Source organism: Agelaius phoeniceus, chromosome 1 (assembly GCF_051311805.1).
Source record: "Agelaius phoeniceus isolate bAgePho1 chromosome 1, bAgePho1.hap1, whole genome shotgun sequence".
Taxonomy (NCBI): Eukaryota; Metazoa; Chordata; class Aves; order Passeriformes; family Icteridae; genus Agelaius; species Agelaius phoeniceus.
The window spans coordinates 106,574,858-106,601,467 of record NC_135265.1 but is presented as its reverse complement, the minus strand read 5'-3'; the positions used below and the strand labels follow the sequence as shown (position 1 = coordinate 106,601,467).

Genomic DNA, 26,610 nt, shown 5'->3' with positions numbered 1-26,610 from the left:
AGATAAGGCAAGAAGTGAAGAGTCTCACTGAGCAACGTCTGTCTTCTCTCAGCAGTTCATGGAGCTGGGCCATAAAATAAGGAGAGGGAAAGTACTTCCGTGTACTGTGGTGCATGGATGCATCTCAAATAGCAGATGCTCAGCTCCAGGATCTTCGTGTTATCAGCTGTGCTAGGATTTTGCCAAGGAAAAGATGCAGATACTGTGTGTCTTTTTATGAAGCTGAAGGGGGGAGCATCTGAGTTAGCAAACACGAGGGCCTCCAAGCAACAATCCATACAGCTGAAAAGGGAGCTAGCCGAAATTCTCTTGGGAATTGGAGATACCTCTACTCCTCTCTGGTCTTCACTAATGCCTTGTAACAGCAGTGATAAGTGGAAGAGCAGTAGCACACTTCCATCTCACGTAAAATATTTAGAGAGAGATTGCTGATTAACCACTGCTGCATTTGGAAGCCCGGGTTCCCTCTTCCCTGCTCGGCAGTGACTGAGTTTCCACACGCCTGCATCAGCTGCTCCTTACGGTTTGGGACGGGTCCCTTTCTTAGCTCACCCCCACACGCCCTCCCCGCCCTCCCGGCAAAGCGACGGGGCAAGGTGACACCGAAGGAGCACCGAGATGTCACCTGCCGTGGGGCGGCCGATGGCGGCAGCACTGCCGCTGAGGAGCCGGACTCAGGACTGCGTCCCCTGCGGGGCAAGCTGCGAGCCAGCCCGGCCCTAGCCCCGGCCTCTGAGAACCGGCCCCAGGCCCCGGTGGCCGCGGCGGGGGCGGTCCCGGGGCGGCGCTGCAGCGCGGAGCGGGCCGCGGGCAGCGGCGGCGGGAGGCGGGCGCCAGCTCCTCCTTCTCCCTTTCCTCCTCCTCCTCCTCCTCCTCCCTCAGCGCCGGGGTGGGCTCGCCCGCGGCAGCCGGGGTGTGGTGTCCTGCCGTGCCGTCCCCCGTGTGCGATGGACTGGCAGGTGCTGACCAGGGAGCTCTCCCTCTACCTGGAGAGCCAGGTCCGCGTGGGATTCTTCGGCTCCGGCGTGGGCTTGTCCCTGGTACTGGGTTTCGGTGTCGCCTACGCCTGCTACTACCTCAACAGCATCGCCAAGGTGAGCGGGAGGGCGGCGGGGCGGGCGGGCTCCGCAGGTGTCCCGCCGATGGGGACAGCCCCGAAGGTCACCGCGACCCACCGCCCGCAGGCGAGGGGATCGCACCTGAAATGGCTGGGGGGGAGAGCAGGGCTCTGCGGCCGCACTGTCCTCAAATCCCTCGTCCGTCCCCTGGACGGGCCGCCCGGGGGTCCCCGCCGGCCGAAACCCCGCTCGAAGCCCACACGGGCCCGGCAGCGCAGCCTCACCGGCCCCCGGGGCTGCGTCTTCCGCAGGGGCCGCCGGTGACCCCCGGAGGCCGCTGGCCTGCGGTGAGGGAGGGCTCCCCTGGTCCTGCTCCGTCTGGGAGGGGAAGGGGCTCCGGTCTCGGCAGTCCCCAAAATGCAGTTGTACCAGTTGGAGAGCTTGGCCGGGTGCCATCCTTTGGAAAGGGAGGTTAGGAGACTGCCCTGCACAACACAAACCCGACCTACTTGGTTCACTAGCAGGGCAAGCGATCAAGTAGTTTTGCTGCCCTTGTGTCCCCGTCGGTACCATCCTAAGTACCTCTGGGGGCACCATGGCAGCGTTTTGGGGACTGGAGCACTCTTGGGCATCTCCTCATCAGCAGTAGTTTTACAGATGAATTAGGCAATCGCAAATTACTTGGATACAGCGAGCCTGACGAGATCTGAAGTGGCCCCCTGGTGAGAGCGCCTCGTTGAATGCGTAATCAATTGAAAATACGCATATCAAAAGGGTTTTGACCGTCGAGGACCTGAGTGTTGCCACAGTCCTTCAGAGAACCGCTGGGAACATAGCCTTCCTCTTCACAGAGAAGAGAGTACTTGATTTTGGTCAGAAGAGAAAAACGAAGGGATGATGTGCCATTACAGCTGTTTATGTGGAATGGTTTTCCTCAAAGCATGTATTGTTGTCCTATTAATGCTTGTATGTTGAGGAATCATTGTGACAGAGAGGTATAAGAAATATAGTTGGTAAAACCTGAGCTGTTTGGAATACAGGGACTTTTCCATGTTAATTGGTAAACAAATGGAAACTGTAAGCAAATTGTCTGCATGCAGAGCATTATTAGAGAGAAGAAACCGATGCACTTGTGTACTGTAGAATGAGATGGGAGGAGAAGCATCCTACCAGGTTAAAAAAGGTACTGCCGTCAAAGTGCATGCGTGAATTAAATGACATTTTTGTGTGGTCCAAGAAAACAGACTTGGTAAAACCTTTCTTGTTTACTAAGAAACAGTGTGATTTTAATATGTCAGTGAAGATACAATGCTGGTAAAATTAGAGATAGATCAGTATGTTATTAGAAATGGGTAAGGAGTCCATTCTGCTTTATGGGTTTCACTTTTTGCTTGGGCATTTTGGCATTTTGTTTGGTTTTAATTTACTTCTCTCTGTACCATTAAAGGTAAGAGCATTGCAAATGATTATATGAAATAAATTAGTTCACTGAGAGAGGATTTAAATAAGCTTTATTTCTTTATTTCTTTGTTTTTTAATTTGTTTTAGAAGAATGTCCATGTCTGACTGTAGTCTCTTTTCCTAGAAACCCCAGCTGGTGGCAAGCAATGACCGTTTCTGCCGCTTTCTCGAGGAATATTGCCCTGTTGTGACAGAAACTTACTATCCCACGATTTGGTGCTGGGAAGGTCGGGTGCAGACACTCCTGCGCCCCTTTATCACATCTAGACCCCAAGTACGGTACAGGAAGTAAGTGCCTTTATTTTGGAAAGTGATTGATTTGATATCCAGCTGTTCTCTTACTCTGTGTCACACCCACTGTCTTTGCTCAAGTTCGTGCCTGTTATTTTTTGCTTTATGCCCACCTTTACAACTTTGTCATAGACTTGGAACTACCTTTATCATGGATTCAATATGAAGTAGGTTTGAAAGGTCAATGTTCCCAAATGGGCCTATTTTAGCTCAGAGTTTTGTAGCACTGAAATATGGGTGACAATATAGGAACTGACATGGTTATATGTTCACAGGATTACACAGTGGATGAGGTCTTAAAAGACCTCTGGAGGTCACCTAGTCCAACTGCCCTGCTCAAGCAGGTTCACACAGAGCCAGTTGCCCCAGATCATGTACAAATAGCTTTTGGATTTCCAGAAGGATGGTGACTGCATGATACCCCTGGGCAAATTGTGCCAGTGCTTGGTGGCACACTCTCACATTGGAAATTTGTTTCCTGATATTCAGAGGGAACCTTCCATGCTTCAGGTTGGTCCCATTGCCTCTTGTTCTGTCAATGGGCAACACTGAAAGGAGCCTGGCTCCATCCTCTTTGCACCCTCCCTTCAGGTATGTAAACACATTGCTAAGTTCCCCCTGAGCCTTTTCTTCATGCTGAGCAGTCCCAATTGTCCCAACCTTTCCTCATAGGAAACAGGCTCCAGTTTGTTCATCATCTTTGGGGTCTTTTGCTGGTTTATCTCCAGTATGTTCATGTCTCCCTTGGACTGGGGAGCCCAGAGCTGGACTCAGTACTCCAGATGTGGCCTCACCAGTGCTCCATAGTGGGGGCAGGATCATATCCCTCAATCTGCTGGCTATAATCCTCCTAAGCCTCCACAGCCTCCAGACTTTTGACCATCTTTCCCGCAAGAGCACATTACTGACTCGTGTTCAACATGGTGTCCACCAGGAGCACCCTCAGGTCCTTTTCTGCCAAGCTGTTTTCCAGATGGGCAGCCTCTCCTGGTACGTGGGGTTGTTCCTTCCCAGGCCCAAGACTTTGCACTTCCCCTCATTGAACTCTGTGAAATTCCTGTCAACCCATTTCTGCAGCCTGTAGAGGTGTAGAGGCCCCTCTGAATGGCAGCACAGTTGCTTGGCTTATCAAACATTCTGGTGTTCAAATGCCATAATTTTGCAAAGGTCATGCAGTCACTGTATCTGTCCATTAAACCAACACGTTAAACCTAACCGTAGCACAGCCACATTCAGCTTTGTTTTGAATATACAGAACTTCTGGGATTTTCAGAGTAACTTTTACCTGTGGAGTTTTTGTGCTGTGTTCTTTCATGCCTAAGAGGCATGCCTAAAGAGGTAACATTTCCCTCATTCTAAGAGGGAAAAAATCCCTTATATTTATTTTTTGTCCTCAGCTGATCTCTTTCACACAGAAATGAGACTTAGTCTGGCAAATGAGGCATTTGGCACAAGACCTAAGGAGAAGGACTTTTATGCGCCGGAACCTGGATGCAACACAAGTTGTTTCAGCTCTGCTTGCACGGTAGAATAGATTTAGCATTTAGCAGCTTCCCTTAGTTTTAGTAACTAGGAAACATTTCAGTGGTATGGCCATGTCCACTTCTTCTAGTCCTTCTTGTACACTTTTATTTCAAGGGTTTTGAGAAAAGAAACATAGTTCCATGGAGCAATGCTTATTTTGCACCATTTTAGATTGTGTTGGCAGTACTCACTAGCAGTGCATCTACTTCCCATTACTGAAAAAGGGCAAAGCTGAGCTAATGAGTCCAACAAGGCTGGTCGCCTTTAAAATCTGCAGTAGTCACTACCAAGAATTTCAAAAGAAAAATCAAATGCCAGGTAGGCTTACATTTCAGCAGTTTCCACACCAACTCCCTCAAACCGTTCAAATATGAATATATTAGCTTTTATCTACATGTTTGGCTATCTCTTCTCTATTTGGATAACTACTTTTCTAAATTATGAAAGTAAAGTAGCATTTTAACTGTTCAAATTTCCAGGAAGTGGGAAGATTTGTATGTTTCCAAAAAAAAAGAATGTAACTTTTTTGTCATTGTTCAATGCATGCCTATCTTAATGAGATATTACCATATTTGTTGCATTATTAAGATATATGCTATAAAAGTGCATTCTAGCACAGTTTGTAGTAATACGGGGTGAAATATGCAGTAGTGTGTGTCTGTGTTCTGCATGTTTAAAACATAACAATCCATTATGCATCCTACTTCTTTGGATGAAGAGGGAAAAAAGAAAGTGAAAAATGTTTATCACATTACCCAGTGCGCTATCAAAAGATTCTTAGATGATTCAAAGGAAATCTGCAGTACACAAAAATGCCTGTATAAAACTCAAGGCAGTGCCAAAAATCACATTAGTTACAAGCTTCCAGTACATCAGCAGCAATTTATGAAAGGCCATGTCTTCATTTACTGTCTTCATTTACGGAATGGGAATTACCCTGCAAATTGACTGTTCTAGCTCTTGTCAGCTGTAGGTGTAACTCTTTCTGATTGCAGACATGCCTAGTCAGGTGGCACTTTGAGTATTAAAACATAATGAAAAGTGCAGAATTCATACCTCTTAATTTGTAAACTGCAAGCACTCTTAATAGCATGTATGTATTTTTCAATCTAATCAGTGTTGTCTTAAAATGTACCTTTCAGTGAGCTCATTAAAACAGCAGATGGAGGACAGATTTCGTTGGATTGGTTTGATAATAATGACAGCTCATACTATCCCGATGCCAGCACAAGACCCACTGTCCTGTTATTGCCTGGCCTGACAGGAACAAGCAAGGAATCCTACATTCTTCATATGATCCATCAAAGTGAAACACTGGGATATAGGTACTGTTGTTTTTCATTGCTATTCATTTTGCTGCCTCTGGTAGGATCCAATATCAGTACGTGTATGTATCAGATGCTTTCCTAAGGCAAATGAGATCTGAACACAGTAGTTTATGTAAGAAAGTGTTATTAGTAATAATAATCACAGTGGAATTATATAACAGGCAGTACATTTGGAAGGGCTGTTTTAATATCTACAGATGTGCCCCAGAGATTGCAGTGAATGCCAGCTAAGTCTGCGCAGGGCTTTGCTGCTGCTTCTTAAGTTATTATATCATATTAGGTGGTAACCTTTCCACTTTCTAGAGAAGGGGTTTGTATTCAGCTCCAAGAAGACTTGTGTGGATGGGTTGCTGGCAGTAGGCCTTGGAGGAGGTCAGCTTCTGAATGCCAAAATTGCTTGATTCAGCAGCCTCAAATGCCTGGGTGCAGAAAGGAGAGCTAGCCTACTCTTACTGATGCCGTTTGAGGGGGTCTGTCACCTCTTCATTGTCACTGTGTAATTTAGTTTCATTCTTAAGGCTTCTGGTCAGATTTGGGTAAAATAAGTGGATTAGTCGATGAGTAGACTCCTTTATGTAACCGTATTGCTGCTGCTGCACATTAAAATAAGTTGTCATTGTTCCAGGATCTGTATTTGGAATATTAGATTTTGTCTTTGCAGATTGGCTTCTGGTGCTGACTCCAGTAAGTTCTTCGAATATGTATATATTAGCTTTTATCTACATGCTTGGCTATCTCTTCTCTATTTCGATAACTACTTTACTAAATTATGAAAGTATTTAATTGTTCAAAGTACTTTTTAAATCACCTTAAAACTTAGCAGTAAAAAATATCAGAGGAAAGCCCTGAAATCAACAACTTGTTACTATTAATTTTTAAACTGGAGGTTTTATCTGCATTTCACCCCCTAAGGGAAGAAGGTAGAATATTAAAAAATGGAGCTTTAGGTCAGATTTCAAGAGAATGCTCTAGTTTTGTTTTTAAATAGCAACATTTGATAAAAACAAAAATAAATATTCTTTCATGCCTTTAACCCATCTAAGTATTTATATTACTTAATAAAATTATTTCGGTGAGATGGTAGAAGAGCCATAGAAAAGTAATATTTATTGAGAAAGTATGGATTCTTAAATCATGGTAATACTGCTAGAAGATTCAGAGACTCCTACCAACAGAGAGAGACCAGAAACTTCTGCTGTACCAGATGAAAAAAAAAACATTCCCAAGAACCTGCAACTTAGATCCAGCTGTCATTATCATTTTGACTTGGCTCATTTCTTCCAATTTAATAGAATTATGTAGCTTTGGGGGATGTCTACACACGGATCTCTGACGTTCTTTTTTCAGAACACAGCTTTAGGCTGGGCCCTGCAGTGTCAGAGCTCATTGCAGAGTGCAGGCAGGACATGTCTGTACCACTTTCAGCTAAGCCTTGGGCTTCTCACCCTGCAATCTGACCTCGACAAATCACAGAGGTCTGATAGTCCCACTGACCTCCATGAACTCCATTTTGGTATAAAGCTTGTTCCACACAGGTCAGCCTCTTGAATCTGTAGGTCTGTAAATATTTATGTCCTGAACTTATTCATAGATGTGGCTCATTTTTCTTTATGCGTTTTCATTTTTTTGTGTGCTTAAGTTATCTCTTCTGGTGAAATTAACAATGTGCACAATTGAATTTATTTGTCTCAATTTTTAGATGCGTGGTTTTTAACAATCGGGGAATTGCAGGCGAGGAGCTTTTGGTAAGGATGACTTCTAAGATAAACATCTCTCACTTATAAGTGGTAATTATGAAATCATTTGTTTGTACAGTTGGATTTAAATGAGAGAAACTCAGAGCATGGGTTGAAAATGCAGAGAAGATAATTCAGCCATCTGGTAGATCAATCATGTGCCAATATTAATTTTTTATTTTGAAACCCTAGAGGATCAGCTGGTCAACATAAAATTTTTTCTGAACATTTCATTTTAGGAAATTATTCAATTAATAATATCTGTAACACTAAAATGAACAATTCTTACATTTTCTTTCCAAAAATAGTGCAGTTTCTAAAATGTGCACATCTCTGCTCAATCATTGCAATTTTCTCCCATTGATTTAGCATACATATCCAAATATAATTCACTGTAATTCCTTCCCCAGTTTAAACTATATTTTTATATGGTTAAAAAGGTGTGCCGTTAAAATTGATCCATACTACATGTTAGTAAATTAATGAACCAGCTTTACATGGATATCTGTATCCTGAAAGTTAAATGCGTTCTTGTATTTTTCTCGGCAATCATGACACAAACTCAGCTACAGAGGGCAGGTTTTTTTTTGGGACAGACACTTCATGTTTGCTTAGAAATAACTGGCCATCCCTCAGATGAAAAATCTTGAAGCTAAACATTTTCTGCAGCTAGGGACAAGGCATGATGAAATATTGCTGAATAAGCTTTGTTTTTTTCATATGCGTTCTGTTGACAATTCTGCAGCTGGAATGAATGTGCATAATACTCAGTATTGTTTAGCATTTTTTTAATCCCCTGGTTTCAAACTTTAAAAAGCTCAGAATGTTTTTCCATAATCAGATAAAGCATTTCAATGCAAATATTGCCATGTTAAGAGTAGTTTTCTGCATACTTTTGGAGATGGACCTACAAAGCAGTTTTGTGACACACAAAGTCCTTATTGATGAATTTCTGAATCATTTAGAGAAAAGAACCCTTGTTTGGATACATTGTGTGTATTTTACTGTAATCGGATTTACATCTTTAAGCTTTATAAGTTCTTGTGGTGCAGCAAACCAGCTAAAATTATCACATTTTCTGCAAAGAGGTTTCAACACTTTAGTATAAAATCCCTACTTAATGAGTCTGAAGCATAGTTAAGCACCACAGTAGAAATTAGTTATGTAAGCAGTTCTTTTTCTAGTCACTTTAAAGATAGATTTAAATTTGCAACAAATAATAGTTATCTAAAGAATACTGTACTCCTTGATTATTGAAAGCAATTGTGAATTATTGCTTTGGAATAATCAAATATATTGACTACAGCCACTGTGAGCTAAGATGGTGTTTTAAAATACCTTCATACAAATTTAAATGGCTAAACATTAAACTGTCTGGAATTACCTGAATTTAAAATAGATGATATATCTTTAGTTTTATGAATTTTAATCAAATACACTTTCACTTAGAATGCATTAGATGCTAGTTACCAAAAATAATTTCTTTTTCCTTGTAAGGTTGACAATTAAATTGAAATAAAACACATTCACAGTTTATAATTAATAGGATGTTAAACAGTGAAGAGTAATTAATGTGGATGAGAAATGGAAATGCAACATAAATGGAAATTAAAAATGTCTTCAGTTTTAATTATCTAGACTTAGCTTTTCTTTCCTTTTCTTCATCTTTGACGTCAACATTTCAATATTCTTGTAAAATGTGTTCTAAGTAATTAGTTTAGTGTTGTTAAAATCACCCACAAATAGCCAGGCAGTTTAACTGAAAGCAATTTAAAAAAACACCCTTGAAATCCATTGTTCCTTCAAGCAAACAGAAAAGTTCCATTCACTCATAGTTATGTATTTTTATATTTAGTTTTAATGTGTCACTGAACTTTGGCAGTTGAGCCAGTACCTATAGTTAAGTCTAGGTCACTAACATGTTTCTAGCAGCTCTAAAGTTAAAAACTTTATTTCTCTGTAGATGAGGTTTGGATAACACCATTAGAAAAAAACACATGTCACTGATTCTTATGGTGCTAAATGAACTTGTCTCCCTCAAACTGCTCCAGATAGTCCCTCAGATTGGACTGTTCCAGGTGTCTGTGCAGGGGAGGCCCAAAAGTTGTGCTTCTCCTTCAGTAGCAGGGAAGTGGTTAACCAAATCTTACCCAAGGGGTTACCCGACCTCATGCCAGCAGAAGTCATTCCAAGTCTCAATTCAGGATTTAAAGAGGCACTAATGATGGATAAAGAACAGATAATATATGTTTCATTGCTTTAGTTAATTGAATAATTCTCTAAATTAGGTAAACCACACTGGAGAATTTATTTACCTGTTTATTTGGTTGTGTTGTACATAAAATCTAAATATGGCTTAGTTTTCAAATGCTGGCTGACAGAACTTGAAATCTGATGCTCTCTTTTGCATTTGAATGTGGGTGAATATAGTAAAATTGTTGTTATAACTTCCTTTTCTGTAAACTATAGCCTCTATAATGTTTCCATTTCCTTGGGGTATTTTAAAAATATCAGTGTCTATCTAGTTCTGATCTAGTTCTGTCTAGTTTAGCACATTGTTCTCTCTTCAGATTTTGTCTAATGACTTGGAGGTTGCAGATACTGAAGATACCTGTCACTGCTTTTACTTTGTAATGATAACAAGTATAACTCCTTCCTTCACCTCCTTGTGAAACGTTCTGGATTTCTATTTGCCATTTAGTGAAGCCTCACAATAAATGCTAAATTTATCTTCTTATATAATGATCCACTGTTCAGTTTGCTTTGTCCTTAAAGGATAATACAAAAGCTTATGATGGCATTTTTTTTTTCCTCTTGACTCCTTACAGACACCAAGGACTTACTGTGCAGCTAACACAGAGGACTTAGAGACTGTTATTCATCATGTGCACAGCTTGCACCCCTCAGCTCCATTTATGGCAGCAGGTGTTTCTATGGGAGGGTAAGGTTGTGTAACACAAGCCTCAGCTTAACTGTGATCATAAGACTGGTGTAGCCTGATTGTAAATTACTCTGGAATACTTGCATTGCTTACTGACCTGCAAGCAAGTTGGGTTTCTCTCCAACAGTTAATATGCAGAAGACTTTTAGAAACTTTGTATCATTGAGGCTTTTGCCTCTGTGTCAGGGACGGTTGAAATTGGCTAACATTTAAAAACTGGGGGGAGGGGGGTGGAGAAAGACAGGAAACAGTGACAGGCAGATTGACAGCCAAACAGGCAATACAATCGTCAGAAACTAGGGAGGCTGTCTTCAGAGCAGAGGGATATAAAACAGGATCTTGAGCTAATACACCATGTTTCATAGCAACCTCTGGCAATAAGATTTGTCTTCACTCTGTATTCTGCAGTGTGTGGGTAGGTTAAGCTGGAAGAGGTGTGGATATCTGCTCTGTCTGGCGCAGAAGCAAAAAGTAGGATTGTTGTTCAAACTGATATGGATTGGTAGAGCATGTGGTGTTAAGACTTGCTGTGTCCTGGCTTCTCTCCAGAAAGCACAGTGAGAACAATGATAGCACAGTTTCTTAGTAAAAAAAAACAGTGCTAGAAGCTAGCAGAAATATTCCAGCAGCCTCTTTAGCAAAAATCGTAGCAGAGGAGAATTTTCCTTAGGAATACTGCAGACACAGTGGTAATTTCCTGAGACTTCACTTTTCTTTGATAAATTTTGTGGAGAATGGGCAGATACAGCCCACATATATTGAAATTAATATAGATTACTATATATTGACATTAATCTATCCATGACTTGTAGGAGCTTTGGGATATATTGGTTCAAACTGGTATTTTTTTGCTTTTTCATAAATCTTTAGTCACGAGGTTCCCTGTTCTGTTAAACAGTGGTTCCAGGAGGGAAAAAGGCTAGTCAGCCTAACTTCAGTTCTTTGGGAGGATCTCTGGGAGCCATTTCCAGGCATATGGGGACTAATGGTGACTGTTTTCATTAAGGACAAAACATGGCCAGGTGATCTGATTGCATTCTATGAGGAGATGACTGGCTTCACTGATGAGGGGAAAGAAGCCAATGTTGTTTGTTCTGAGTAATCTTTTGTACCAAAAGACTTACAGACTTACAGAAGACTTACAGAAGCTGTTCTTGCTGCAGAAACCTTTCCCTTGTTGTCTTCCACATCCCTTGCTTGTTCCAGCTCCAGCTGAACTTCAGTTTTCCTAATTGCATCCCTGCATGCTTGGGCAATGACTGTTTTCCCAGGTAGATGATCCTGTGTTCCACCTTAAGGATACTTCCTCCTTGAAATTGGTCAGTAGGGTTTTTTTCCCATGTGGTCTTCTGCTACTCTTGCTCAACTTCCTGCATATCAGAATGTATCACACTTCTGCTTTATGTTTGGTTATCCTTAAAGTCCCCTTTGCTCATCAGGGCCATCTTATGCAAGATCTTGCCAACCAGATCCCTGGGTAAATGAAAGCCAACTCTCTCCAGTATTATAATTCTGCTGCTTACTTTACCCACTTACTTCTCATCTTAAAAATCCACTATCAAATAATCTCAGTGGCCAAGACTGTTCTCTACCTGACCAGTTCTTCCTTACATATGAATAGCAGATCCAAAGAATATTTTTCCTATTTAGATCCTTGATTGTATATAAAAATATTGTCCTCAACACTCTCCAGAAATCTGGTCTGCTTGTGCCTTGCTGTGGCAGTTGATGCTGGGATGGCTACAATTCCCTGTGCCTGGCAATTATGAAGAGCTGAAAGTGTGGTAGAAGCTGGCAGTTATGAGACTGGTACAAAAGGCCACATCAGCCCTTAGTGTCATTTCTGTCCTTGGCTTATCCAAAATACTGGCAAAGTCTGTTACAATGGCACAGGGAATCTGTGTTGTTTACCTGGTTTATATGTAACCAGCACCACTGGGCAATTTTAGGCAAGGTGTTCCACCTCCCCCCTCCAATATGTTTTTAAAATCCTGAACCAAAACCAGAAAGCATATGCTTAATTGTACAGAACACTGGAATAGTCTATAATCGTCTACATGAGAACTGTTTCCTTGCTTCAAAATTAATTGGAGCATTGCACATTTAAAATTAAGCAGGAGCAAAGATCTCAACAGGGAATACTGCAAAAATCATCCACTTGTCTAAAGCTTACAGATTTTTTATTGTCTATTGCTTTTCAGAATTTTCTGAATAGTCAGATAATCTATATAAGACAGATCTGCCCCAGTTAAGAATTAAAATAGATGCTCACTTCACAGACATATATAAATGTAAATGGAAGACCACGTGTTCTACTATCTTCTGTAGGTATTATTGTGGAAAGGGACTTCATTTTGTAACATAAAGATTCCTATGCCTTCTCTCTACTACATATTCTCTGTGAATTCTGTTAGGGAAGTTAGAATTCTGCTATTGCAACATTTTTTGGTTGGTTTATTGGACTGCCATCCTATGACGTGGTAGGTAGTGCAGAGGGATAAAGTCTCTGTGATGGAAGACTGGTTCATAATGTCTTTGCTAAAGGTTGCTGTCTCCGCAAGTACGGTAGAGCCAAGGTACAGAGTGTGGCAATCCAGGGAGCTATCTTAATGTTACTAATCAACTGCAGTTGTTTGTGTTGAAGATTTGGAGTTAAAATGTTTGTTGTAAACTTTATGGTCTCAGGCAGTAAAGTAAGACTTAGAGCTTTTCTGCCAGTACTTTTGTTTTACTCTCTTTGTGCTGTTTTATTTTTTTACATTTGAAGGGTAGATACTTGTGAACTCCCCCCATTTTCAACTCAAGTGTACATTAGCAGTAGAGACTGTGAGTTGCAACTGATCAGAAAGACAAGACCTGAGCTATTTATTTGGGTCATAATTTTGTTTCTCTAGTTTTTTTTCATTATCCAAGACTTCACGTATTTTGTGTTAAAGAAGAGCTATGTTCTTTCTTATGTGTGAGGTGAGGTAATGGCACTACCTTAATCTCAGAAGACTTCTTCATAGTGAGGCAGGTGTGCCAGGGGCAGCTTGCATTTGTCAGGCACGCTGATCAGGTTTATCACATCAGGAAGACCTGTGCTTGTAAGATGATAAAAGTTACTAACACTTGGGAATACTTGTTCCATGAGTAAGAATCATTTGACTTTTCCCTCCCTTTAGTGATTTAAGTAAGACTAGTAAGTATATTTCTATTTCTAAATGCACTCCTACTCACACCCTACCCTGTTCCTCTCTGATAGTGGAGAAAGTAAACTTCATGAGTCATATGCTGATTAGGTGACTGCCTTCTAGGTGTACTAGGCACAACTGTAGGACTCATACAAGAAACTATTGAAAAATAGACAAAAACATGGCTGTTACATTTACTCTAAATTGAAGCAAACAGTTTGATAGTATGTATGTTTCTGTTTTTCATTTGTAGCATGCTTCTTTTAAATTACCTGGGAAAAACTGGCAGAGACACTCCTTTAATGGCAGCTGCAATTTTCTCTGCGGGTTGGAATGTTTTTGAATCTATAGAATCTCTGGAGAAGCCACTAAACTGGCTTCTTTTCAACTATTACTTGACCACTTGTCTACAATCCTCTATCAGCAGGTGAGTTGTCTTCTGAACTATTTAGCAAGGTGGAAGGATTTTAACATGAGATGGACAGCAGGTATAAAAATATTGGCAAAATTAATACTGTAAGAACTCTAGTTCTTACATAATAATTCGTGCATTATTTGGTAAGTTTTGAAATCAAAAAGGTCTTTTCAAGAAAGTTTGTCATCAATGTGACTAAATTTAGATGCTGCTCAAGGGACTCACAACAAGCCCAATTTACTTCTGTATCTATAGATGAAGTAAATGGATTTTTAAAATTTTTAGACTTGTACATATTCACTTTGAGTAGATTTGCATATATAATAATTTTTTAAGTTGGTCTTGGCTGCAAAAGCACAGAAAGACCTAGTTCATCCTTGGCTTTATAAAACCCCGGTGTATTTTGTATTCCCAAATATTAAATTCTCTTATCTTTGGCATCTTTCTCATGGCTTATGCAGATTTTTTTCTATGTTGCTGGATGTACCTACATATGGATGAACAATTATTCTGCTCTTGGATTCCAGATTATTCATATGAGAGAAAACTAAAAACAAGCATGTTAGACAGTTGCTTCCATAAATGTATCTGTAAAACAGAGAACTTCTATGTTTGTTTATATAACAAAAATACAAGCCCTCCAATTTTTATATTCTTCTTTTTAGGCACCGACAAATGTTGGAGAAATTATTTGATATGGATCTTGTGATGAAGGTATGTGAAAATGTTACTTCTGCTTGAGCTGGATGCTGTTTTCAAAATGCTGACATAGTTCCCTATTTGAATTCTGTACTTCAGGCTAGAACTATTAGAGAATTTGATAAGCAGTTCACTTCAGTCATGTTTGGCTACCGTTCAATTGATGATTACTATGAAGATGCTAGCCCATGTCGCAAGCTGAAGTCAGTAGGAATTCCAGTGTTATGTCTAAACTCTGTGGATGATGTTTTCTCACCAGGTCATGGTAAGTTTAGGCTTTTTAAAATATATTTCTCTGTATATGCAGTCATTAAGACAAACTACATAGGTTTGAGAATAAACTCAGACCTATGTGTAGAAGTGTATTTAAATATTACTTGCACGTAGGATCAAAACTTCCATGGAGGACTCAGTCTTGGAGTTAAGACACATATAAAACAGATGATGATGGAGAGACTTGATTAGTACAGAATGCAGAAGTATATGGGATGGCCTCATTAGGCATTAGTGGAGTTTTTACAGTCAAAAGACAGAAATAGGAACATTTAGGGTGTGAGTTTTCTTACTGTAAGGAAGATACCAGATGTAGTGCCCTCTCAGAAGCACCTGTTTCTGTTCACCAAGTATGAAGAGAACCCATAAAAAAGGAACTTGGAATCTGATGTCATTCTGTCTGGATGTAGATATTCAGAATTCAAACTGTAAACAACTGGGGTTTTTTTATTGCCATTCTTTGAGTCCCTACAAAGAATGTGTGGGAGTTGCTTATGTTTGAGATGATATGAAATCCTCATCTGTTGATCTCAGTGTCACCTCCCCATGCCTGTAAATTAAAAGTAAAAAAACCCAACTAAATTAGATTAGTTACATCTAATCTTGTAGGCCAAAATCTAGGGTAAGGAAAAAGATACACACAAGGTGAGCTCCTAGATGGGGGCAGGTTGAATAAGAACCATCAATATCAGCTAAGCAACAGGCTGAAAACTCCATTTTCCATTTTCTTTCTGTTTCATGCCAAACATGTGGTCATTATGAACATTTTTCTTTTCCTCTGAAAATCAAAACCCTGTTGTTAACTATTCTGAAAATATATGCTTGTTCCTGTGGTCTGTGTATTGGTTATAGCTTCTGAGAAGAGAAGGAGAACAAAAGCTAATGTAGAAGAAAACCACTAAAATGAACAGCTGTTTGAGGCAACAGTCTTTAGCAATGAGCACCTGACACCTTTAAAAATGTAGTTTATACAGCTGATTTATTTCAGGGAAGTTTTCTTCACAAGTGGAGTGAGATTGTTGCAGAATGAGTCATGAAACCAAAGTGAGCAGGCAAACAGATCAGAACAGCAAGCAGAAATTAAAGAACTTGAAGAGACTCTTTGTGTGTACTGTTTATCTGTGTGCAGATGTACAACACATGCAAAAACATGCACACGTGTTACTATTTATAGTTTGAAGACCAGTTAGAGACAAATGTTAGAGACATGAAAAGGGCCACTCCAGTAGATTGCACTAGAAAAAGTCTGATTTCTTCTTCTCTAGAACAAAAAGCATCCATGCTTTGCATGAGCAATGTAAAGAGGTGACAGACACCTAATATGAGGGGAAAAAATGGTGATTCTAGATTAGCCAAACTACCTATCCCTTACATTGGCCAAAACAGAGGCTTAAAAAAAAATAAGGTCTGGGTAAACATAGCAATATTAAAGTGGAATACTGTATGTAACTTTAAAAAATTGCAGTTCAAAGGCTTTCTGAAACAGAGTTAGTCCCTTTGTATTTATTTTCTCTGTGGGATTTTTTTTCCTTGAAATCAGACAGTTGCTTGTTCTCTCATAAGCTTATAATGGCCTGAAAATGAGAATGGATGGGCTGTGACCCTAAAATCTATGTCCAAATATAAAATCTGGCTAGTGATTCTGAAGATAATTTTTATAGGTCTTAGGACCCTGGAGATGACTTTCCCCATAGCACTGCAGGGAGTTCATCTGCTGTGCCTTGTTTCTTTCACAGAGTGTCTGAGAGAGAGAACAACAGCTTCACCACTTTGTTTAGCATTAGCTTAGTTTGTGGTTTCTGTCTAAAGTTAAGTAAGAACTGTGGCAGGGTCTACCTAGTTGGCATAGTGACAGCAGCAGTAAACCAGTCAGTGTGCCTCAGTTCCTGAAAAAATTTCTTAACCTTTCTCAGCCCATTATGACTGGGACAGGGACATTTGTTACCTAGATGAAAATTAGTGCAGATACTCCATCGCCTTTTTATCTCCAGCTCTGAAGAGCCAGCTATTCATCTGACCCATGACATTCAATCTGAACACCAGAAAACACTTTTTTACTGTGAGAGTGGTCAAATGCTGGCATCGTTTGTGTGGTCTCTATCTATTGAGATACTCACAACCTTATGGGACACGGCCCTAGAAAACCTGCTGTTGGTAACCCTGCTTGAGCAGGGGGTTAGACTAGATGATCTCAAGAGGTCTCTTACAGCCTCAGCTGTTCTGTAATGTGTAGTTTGAGTACTCAAAGATTGAGTCCCCTTAGAGTACAGCTGTAATAGATCTCTCAATCCTTGAAGCTCTTTTGTAAAACTAACACAAGTCTTGGTGAACAGTGGGATGGTTGTTCGTGTAAAATTAGGTATCTAAACTATTGTGAGGATGCCTTAGAAGTCTTGAAGTGTAGAGGGGGATGAGGTAGAACACCAGCACTTCTGAAAGAAGAAGTGATAAGAGTCTATTGTAATGACTGTCCATCTTCTCTTAAAACTCTAACAGTAACCAGCCTTTCTCCATGAAGATATTTGGGTGGTTAGGCATTAATTTATTCCTTGTCCACAGAGTTAATGCTGTTAGCTGTAAACCCTTGTACTTGTGGAGACAAGTTTACCTCAGAAAGGGCCACCAGGACAATGCTGATTTCCTGCTAATAGTATGACTCTGTTATTTCTGTCTATCCTTGGCTCTTTTTCATTTGTGCTGTGTACCCTCAGTGGGAATCATGCTGGCAGGAGACACAGAGCACCCCAATTAGCAGCCTGGGATTTTTGTCTGCTACCATTAGTTAATGGAGTTTGTTGATCTTGACATCTTGACATCTTCTGTGAGCTGTTTTATGTTAGCAAACATAAAGGGCTGGTGTTACTCATGGAGGTGACTTTATTCTAGCAACTGGCTTTTTTTTCTAACTTAAAAACTTCTATGTGTGGACACACAGAAGCCTGTGGCAACCAAAGGCAGTTTCCACTCACAACTGTATCATGGATTCAAAGCCACAAAATTCATACTCATCCAAACCCCAGCCTTTTGTTGACTTTGGGGACTGGTTATTTCATGCCTCATTTCTCCCAGTAATACTCATCAGCTTTTAAGCTACCTTCCAGTTCTCTTGTAGATAGCTGTAATTTCCAAGAGCTGGGAAAGTGGCCTAGAAAACTCACCAGGGAGAAAGCTGTGCCAGAATTCCTTTGTATTTAAATAGTTTCCATAAAGCCAGGCACATCTATCTTCCAGTAACAGAGCTTGAGGGATACTAACCCAAGTCTGCTTTGTCACTACATAATGTGGACCTAAAGAGACACTTCCCTTGAAAAGTGCAGATGCTGCCTTAGTTGCTTGTTACTACCTGATCATTTCTTCTCATGTGCTTTTTGGTACACTTTGTACTTCCCAGCAGTTATTTTTAAATATATTGTGAAAATGTGCCATTTGACCTCAATCTAGTACTATGAAGAAGCAATCAATTTGCAGTCCTTCCTTAATGTTGCTGTTTAAAGTTCACAGAGCTTGGCAGCTGATGTATCTGTAGTTTAATTCTGGAATGCAATTCTCATATTGCATAATACTGACTAATGAAAACAAATGCTTTCTTCATTGCATGACACTTCTCTCACCATAACTAATTTAAACAAACCATTGCTTCAGGAAATATGTAATAAAGCCAAGTCAAGCCCTTGCATTTTGTAAATGTGAAAAATAAATCAGGAAGATGGTGTGATAGCATTCATTATCACTGTCACATTTAACTTATTATCTGAAGTGGCATTTTTCTCTGAAGAGACTTTTTAAGCAGTGTATTAGGCATCTGACTTGAATTTCACTATACTAATGCTTAGCTAATTGCTGCTGATGAGCATTGTGTCCGAGCTGGAAGCCTGCCCTTGGAGCTAGGTACCATGCAGCTCCCTCCTGATCCACTGTGACAAATAAGTGCATGTCTGAGCTCAGTTATATATATTTTATTGAACTCTCTGAAGCTTTTGTGTCCCCCTGAATTCAAACTTGAATTGTTTTAGGTGTTAGTGTACATCCTGTTATGTAAAAGAGCACAGTTGAATGCAGTTGCCAGAAGAGACCAAATGACCAAGAAGTGGCCAGACAGATAATAATTCGGTTAAAAGTTTAAGGAACAAGATAAAGAGAAATCAAGCAAAAAATGGAATGTCCAACAGCAGTGACTTATGTGTTTTTTCTTTTGTTCTTTAAGAAAATAATAACTTCTTTTTGGCAAATAATGTACAACAAATTGGTTTTGAAGAAGTAATTCTTCATGTAAGTATTCACATTGTGGTTCTGTGATCACAAATCAGGTCTGTGCTTGCTGGATCAAACAGCAGTACAGATTTTGGCCAAAAGAAACTTAAGTACAAGGTTATGTGTGGAGAAAAATGAACAGTGGTATCTTTTGGCATGCAATCCTATCTCCTAGAACGCATAGATCCAGTGCTCCATTCATCTGCTTTTACATTGCAAAATTTACTCTGTTGCATTGTGGTTTTATTTACTGGATGGCTACCAGTCCCTAGCAACAGCCTTGAGAAAAGTACCACACCACTGCCAAGCATCATTTGCATTTTGGCACTGAGGAGCAACTCAATTCTCTTCTGAGAACCTCCAGAGCAGGAAACTCTGCTGGGGAGGAGTTACATGGACAAATAGAGGGAATTTCAGGATGGGGAAGATGACATTTGTAAAGACCTGCATGTGGCTTGCACCTTTCCAGGCATGGAAAATAATCAGCATCCTAGTGCAGGACTGATAGGCTTCCAGTAAAAAGCCACAGTAGCTGTGTGGAGACAGGCAGCATGTGGCACCCACTACAGTATTGCCAACCAGTTTGGGAATGAAAGACCACCATCAAACTGATTTGGGAGCTATGATTACACTGGCAACCTCTGAATGACAGGCATGCAGAGGTCATGGTGAGATTGGTGGCTTGTAAGGGCTTCCCCAGCTGGGCTGGCAAAGTAGAGGAGACATTTATTATGATCTCCCTTTTAATCCCCCAGCAAAGCAGTTTCTTATCAGAAAGGGACATTCTCCCTACACATTGTCACTAGTCTGCCAAACTGAATGACTGTCATGTTTTTGCCCATTTCAGCGAGTGAAGAGGTACGTTCAGGCCAGTTAGCAGCTGATCCTGAATCTGTTAGGACTGATGGGGTTCTCATGTCTATCTCTGATACTTGGAGGTCAAATCTGTCTCTCCTCACATATTCCTTCTCATACCCTTGCACAGAAGCCTATTTATAAGTCCCCTCAGTGACCAGGCAGACATCTGCAGAACGGGTATGGAAAGTGTGATTCATTGCCTGAAGCAGGCATGGGGTTTGTGTCTGATCCCCAATTCTCTCTTGGGATACTGTTTAACATGGACCACAGACTACTGGAGTGAAGAAGAGCAGATGGCTTGGTACAGATAAGTGGGCAAATTCCTATGCAGTCAGCAGAAGGTGACATGAATTGCAGCCGCTCTCTTTGTACATGGCAATGTGTTCCTCCACAGAATCCAAGAGAGGCAGATCAGAGATTGCTGAGCGGATTAACTCAGGCAAAACTCCAGACAAGCATGTGCTGAGTCTGAAAATGATGCATGTGTTGGATTGCAAGAAATAACACATTATTTTCTGCATCTCATGTTCTCAGCATGTGCTATTCCCCGGTCTAGGCTTTTACATCATTGACTTTTTAGTCTGGCCACAGTACTGCTTTAAAAGGGCCAGATCCTGCATACAATATTTTCAGTTTTCCAATTGAACAAAAGAAAAGCCAAGGATTTCTTGTAGAAACAGTAGGAAGCACTGTTTCTTCTTCCTAGTAAGGAATCAAAATCACTTAGTAAATGCTGGAATCTACAAACTACTTAGATGCCTGCAATTTTGAAAGGAGGGAAAGAGTGGAAGAAATGGATAGCACTGAGTAGCAAAGAACCTCACATACATGGCAGGAGAGCCCCCATTGCTCTCTGGAGCTCAGTCCATGCTCCCCCAGGGTATGGTCAGGTACCTTATGTTATGGGCAGGGAGCTTGTAACACATCTTCACAAGAGACACTAACCCAGCTCTGCAGGCAGTTGGTTTTGCATCCATGCTGAGGCCCTGGAGTGGAACAGAGCGTGTCGTTCCAGGCCCTGCTGGTAGGGACCTCTGAGGCACAGGCTGCTCCCCTGGCTCCACAGGTCCAGTGCTTCTGCCCTGATCTATTTTAAGTTGCACAGCTGTTCGCCACAGTCATTGCACTCAAGTTCTCCTTGAGTGACTTACTCTGGCTGGGGGTCCTTTTTTGTCTAAGCAAAGGGTTACTCTGCTCCTACTCCAGTTGCTGAAAATTAAGGCAAACTGGCATCTCAAGCACACAGCTGTGAGTTTGCCAGCACCCAAATGAAATTAAGGAGCACATCTATGAAGAAGGCAGTAAGATGCAAAGATAGAGACTATTCAAGGATAATGACCTTTGAGATAGCAAATGTATAAAGGGGTAAAGGAACAGACTCCTAGAAACAGGAATGAGTGGAAGGTGTCTCTGAAGGAAGTGCAGTCAGAAAGGGATGTGAACAACTCAACATGCCCAAAATTGAATCTGATTCAAAAATACTTTAAAGTAAATGAAGAAGTAATATAAATCTTGTGAACAACTTGCTACTTAGTGTTGTAGTGACAAGGCATTTTTAGTTGAGCAGTATATGACTTAAAAACAGAATTATTTTCTTGTCATAACCTTTTTTAGACAACACAGTGAAACTGCTACTATTCTCTTCTTTGGACAAAGCTTTTTTGTTTTGCTGTTGCTTTTTCTGTCAATCCTGAATAACCAAAAATCTGTATGATTTTTATTTTTTTCTGTTTCATAAAGTTTCTTACTTGAAAACTGGAAATTTGAAATGCATTCTTTACTGAAATGTGCCGAGATTTCTGCTCATTCAGATGTCTACTTAGCATACCTCAAACTCCGGAGGAATTTGCTTAAATAACTTAATTTTTATAGATCAGTGGTGTTTGCAGTCTTCATATAAAGTTCCACTGCTGTGTTAGCCAGTTCAAATGATACCAGGGTGATCCCATCACACCAAGTATCCTTTGTAAAGTCTAATGCTTCCTCTGGTGTCAGTCTGTGCTAAGTGACCTCTATTTTCTTTCAGAAAGGGAACTGCCCAGGTGGTGAAATTGATTAAGCCACACATCTATGCAGAGTCAAAATAGGAGGCACTGAAGCCTCCCTCCTACACATTTTCAGATCAGTGCATATCTCAGATGTCATTTACTGATGACTTTAGGCTAATTGTAGGCCATTGCCACCTCACTGAAGGCTGACTGTGGCTGCCTCTATTCAGACGTTGGCATTAATATGGGGAACTAGAATTAGGGTGCTAATCAGATCAGGAAAACTAACCCAGCAAAAGAAAAATCCTTGTACTATCCATTCTAATAATCTACATTCTAAAATAATTTCTAGCAGTCACTATTCAGTAGAGAGCCACTAATCTCCTGGGTGGCATGGATCACCTTTCTGTGTCCTTGTACAGTTGTTTCCCCCTTCTTCTTTCTCTGTTTACCTTGTGTCTTAGATTATGGGCTCCTCAGGGCAAGAACCATCCCCCAGTGTGTTTGCATGGTGTGCTCTGAATATGCAGGTGTAAACATATGGCAGATCAGATGTAATGTAATCTTTTATATTAGCTGATAGGATATCCTACAGTAAAAGATGTATCCTAATAAATCTTACCCTGACATTAAAAGTTCTGTGTTTGGAGTCTCACACAATTGCAATTGAGGTCCCAGTTCCTCAGCTTTTCTAAAGTTGAATATTGCAGTAACAGTAAAAAATTAAGAGGGCTGATTGTCCTTTTACTTACACTATTTATAGCAAATCCTAAGTATGCATTAACATGGGTGCTGTTCCATCAGTGTGAGTGAAAGACAGATGAAGCTGGAATTTTTACAGCAGCCAGGGAAAAAAAAATCACACAGGTAAGGTGAGTTAATGATGAAGAGAAAAATGGCTTTTAATACAGCTGTGGTTCTAAACCCTGACATTCAAGTGAATATTAAGTAAGACATTTAAGTGTATATTAATGTTGTGCCTATTTATTCGTACATAACATGAGAAATGTTTAAGAGAAGTTTTTCAATGGCTGGCATTTCATAGAAGGTAAAGGACTTAAAACATTTTTCCCCCCCTTTTAGCTATACCAGTAGAAACTGCCAAACAAAACGCAAATGTTGCTTTGGTTCTGACTTCATGCGGAGGCCATATCGGTTTTCTGGAAGGAATATGGCCAAGGAAGTGCACTTACATGGACAGAGTCTTCAAGCAGTTTGTGCAAGCTGTGTTTGAGCATGGAAATAAAATCTTTAGCATGTAGCTTTGGACCACTGTAATAGCACAGTGGCACATTCTGACAAGGGCAGATAAGCTTAGTGCACAAATTTTAACTCCTGTAAGCCAGCAAATGGATAAAGTCTATTACTACATGCAAAAATATTTTTGCCTAAGATTTTGTAGCAAGAAACTAAATATTATGTTGTCACTTTTATATTTATTTTTAATATGCCTTACTAAGAATGACCTTAAATAAAACAGTGTTCTGCATACATCAAATTGCACTTAACCAAAACTATCAAGTAGAAAGATTATAATTCCTCAGGATTTTAATTTAAATCAGTATGTATTTAGGAGATTTTATTTAGATGGCTTTTACTACTAGAATGGCAATATGCAAAAGAGCTTATATTATCCTGTCACATATAGTACCACTTGGCCCATTCCTTAGAGCACTAAAGGTGAAAATGTTAAAACATTAAAACAAAAGGAGGGATCAAATAAAAGTAGTGATTCTTCAAATAAGTTGAAATTTCAGCATGTTATTCCACAGCATTAGATTGATATCTGCTTTTGCTGTTCTGCCCTGAGAGTATTCAGATTTAGGACTGTTTATTGTTTTTTAAACTGTCAATGCCATACTTGTCTTACATGGTTATTTTTTAAAGAGCTAATTTATAGTGTTTACATATAACCAAAAGATTCCTTTAAAACAGTACTGTAATAACTTATGTAATTAAAAGACATTTTGCATTTCAGAGTTTATGTAAAGCTGGGTGTTGTCACATAAGTAAGTAACACAGACTTCATATAACTGTTAAACTTGGTGATTGAACCTGCTATGTTTATATTACCTTGCAAGAACATTTCAGTTTTAAAGAATAAATATTAGAGCATCAAGAAATTATTATATAATCTGCTTTAGATTAAAAAAGAAAAACAAATTCAAGCCTTTTGTCTAATATCATTTCTGAAAAGAATGGAACAAACTGTTTAAAGAAAGTCGGGCTGGAGGTCATAGTCATGCCTCTGGTTTGTTTATTTGGTCATTTGTCACCGTTTTGGCAGTAGGTTGCCAAATCACTGGAGCCACTGCAAACCAGCTTCTTCCCTAGCAGCTGACAAGTTCTGAGGGTGGCCGAGGCATCGCTGTTCTCCTGAGCCCTGACAGAGTGACAGCCGGCGTGCAGAAGGGACAGTTGGACAGAATGTATTTTGAAACTGTTGGGAAGCCCTAATTTAGGGCATACTGAAATTTAGAACAGGCCCTTAAGCAGCATCTCTGAAGCTGCCATCTTTTGCTGATCACTGATTTGGGCCCAGCCACGTACAAGAAGTCAGGAAAGATGCCTCTGCATTTTTATTTTTATCTTTTGAGCGGGGTCAGTACAAGAAGAAAATGCAGCTAAAAAAAGCAAGTCAGGTCTTTTGTCTCAAGCAGTACGTGAACACTCCTCTTGCAAAGCATGTTTCCTAGTAACAGCAAAGGAAGAACAAAAATACTTTTTGTCTTTAGAAAAAGAAATTAGGACATGCTATACGAGAGCTGTTTTGTAAGGTAGACTGTTGAATTAAGAAAATTAAAAAGTGCTTTCAAGTTTTGACTTTTCAAACAGACACTTCCCCAAATAATGAACTCTTATTTTTTCTCTAGTAAGAAAAATGAGGAAAGTGACTTGCAAAAGCAAAATGAAATTTTTTGCATGCTACTACAATACAGAAAAATAGCATATTAGTAGGGTGCCTTATTTATTCTTGTATTCATTTCCAGGTTTTATGTTCATGCAAAAAAAAAGAGCAATAAACAGTGTATTTAGTGTTATATTTGTAAAATTGTTTAGGTACAGTACTGTTCAAAATTCAGCATATAGTATTAATAAAAATAAAACCACTTACATTAAATCACACCTTACCATTTAAATAAAAGTATTATGATTAATGCCAGAATTTCTGTCTCTCTGCACTGTCTTAATTTAGGCCTGATCTCCATGAGACATTTATCTTTAAAGTTGCATCAAGCAAAAATTTGTAAAGCTAGTGTTCCCCCCCGCCCCCCAATGTACAGTGTCCTTATACCTCATTAGGGAAAAAGCACAGTGTGCAAGGTGGTAACAATCAAATTTTAATATGGGTATCTTCAAGCTTTCCCAGTCAGATTTTTTGAAACAAAAAATGCAGACACCTCAGATCTTACAGGGTACACACAAGCTAGAAGCAAGTGCCATAAACATTTTTGCTGTGTAGTAACTTTGTACCTCACACACAGTTTTTATTAAGTGAGCCAAAGTCCACAGTGTGCCCTCTATTCAAAACAGTGTGAATTCACAGGGTCTTTATTTGGCTTTTCATGTGATCTGAGTATCCAGGCATCAACAGAGCTAGGTAATGCTGAAGGTGGGAGAAAGTTGTTAGTTCTCAATGTACTTTTTACTGAAAAGATGGAGTAGAACAAAAATGAAAATCCAGGCCATGAAGGCTGCAGACACCTACCTCTTAAAAAAACTTTTTTCCTAGTTCAGAATTCCAAAGCAGCTGGAGTTGAAGGGGTCCTCTAGAGATATCTAGTTCCACCCTCCTGACTAAGACAGGACATATCACATACGTGCTCCAGAACATCCACCTCTTAACATTTATCCCTTGGAGTCAATGCATAGTACAGTTCTTTTTCTCTGTGAGGCTTCAGTCACCCAAGAGCCATTTGTGGCCTCAGCTGTCTTAGCACCAGACCATAAAAGACCAAGACTTAAAAAGGTGTAATTTATTATGTCCACTCTTGGCAAAAAAAAAAAGAAAATACTTTAAAAACCTGAAAATATCCAATGGGCAAATATGGTTCTTTGAATACAGAGAAACAAATCCATGGTATACGTTTCACACCGAACAGAAGAATTAATGCTTTTTTCAGAAACCAAGACACATAACAGCACCATTTAAAATACTTAGCAGAAAGGGCTGTGGATGAAAGTCTACAATTCCACAAGAGCTGGTTTCAAAAAAATGCCAATAAAGCAGGAGTGACTCCAGGCATGTCAACATGGTCCTGTCAACGTGGCACTGAGTGTCACAGTTCAGGTACCAACATGCTGACTGTTGCAGAGTGCAGTCACTCCGAGGCCTAGACTCATCATTACAGAGATTGGAAAAGGGCTCCACATGCAAGAATTACTCCCCAGATGTGGTTCAGGAAGCTTCTCCTTACCTTCTCCATGCTGCAAGTTGCAATTTCCAGCTGAGATCTCATAGTCAAGTGTTTGAGCCCTTCAAATCAACAGAATGGAGCAGCTTACTTTATCTCAGCAGTTCCCAAATGTTTCATACAACAGCCTTCTCCCTTTTTCTGCAATGGTCTAGACCCCTGTGTACCACTCACACATATATCAACTCTGTCCCAGAGT

General features: G+C 40.1%; 1 protein-coding gene across 1 annotated transcript; it reads left to right on the top strand.

Annotated features, from left to right (window-relative positions):
* The first annotated feature begins 856 nt into the window (after positions 1-856).
* ABHD3 (abhydrolase domain containing 3, phospholipase) lies at positions 857-25,162 on the top strand. The gene is made up of 9 exons (XM_054644973.2): positions 857-1,094; positions 2,644-2,807; positions 5,477-5,659; positions 7,362-7,407; positions 10,227-10,339; positions 13,766-13,939; positions 14,593-14,641; positions 14,726-14,891; positions 23,080-25,162. The coding sequence occupies exons 1-9, from the start codon at positions 948-950 to the stop codon at positions 23,256-23,258; spliced, it is 1,221 nt and encodes a 406-aa protein (XP_054500948.1). The 5' UTR covers positions 857-947; the 3' UTR covers positions 23,259-25,162.
* The last annotated feature ends 1,448 nt before the right edge of the window (positions 25,163-26,610 follow it).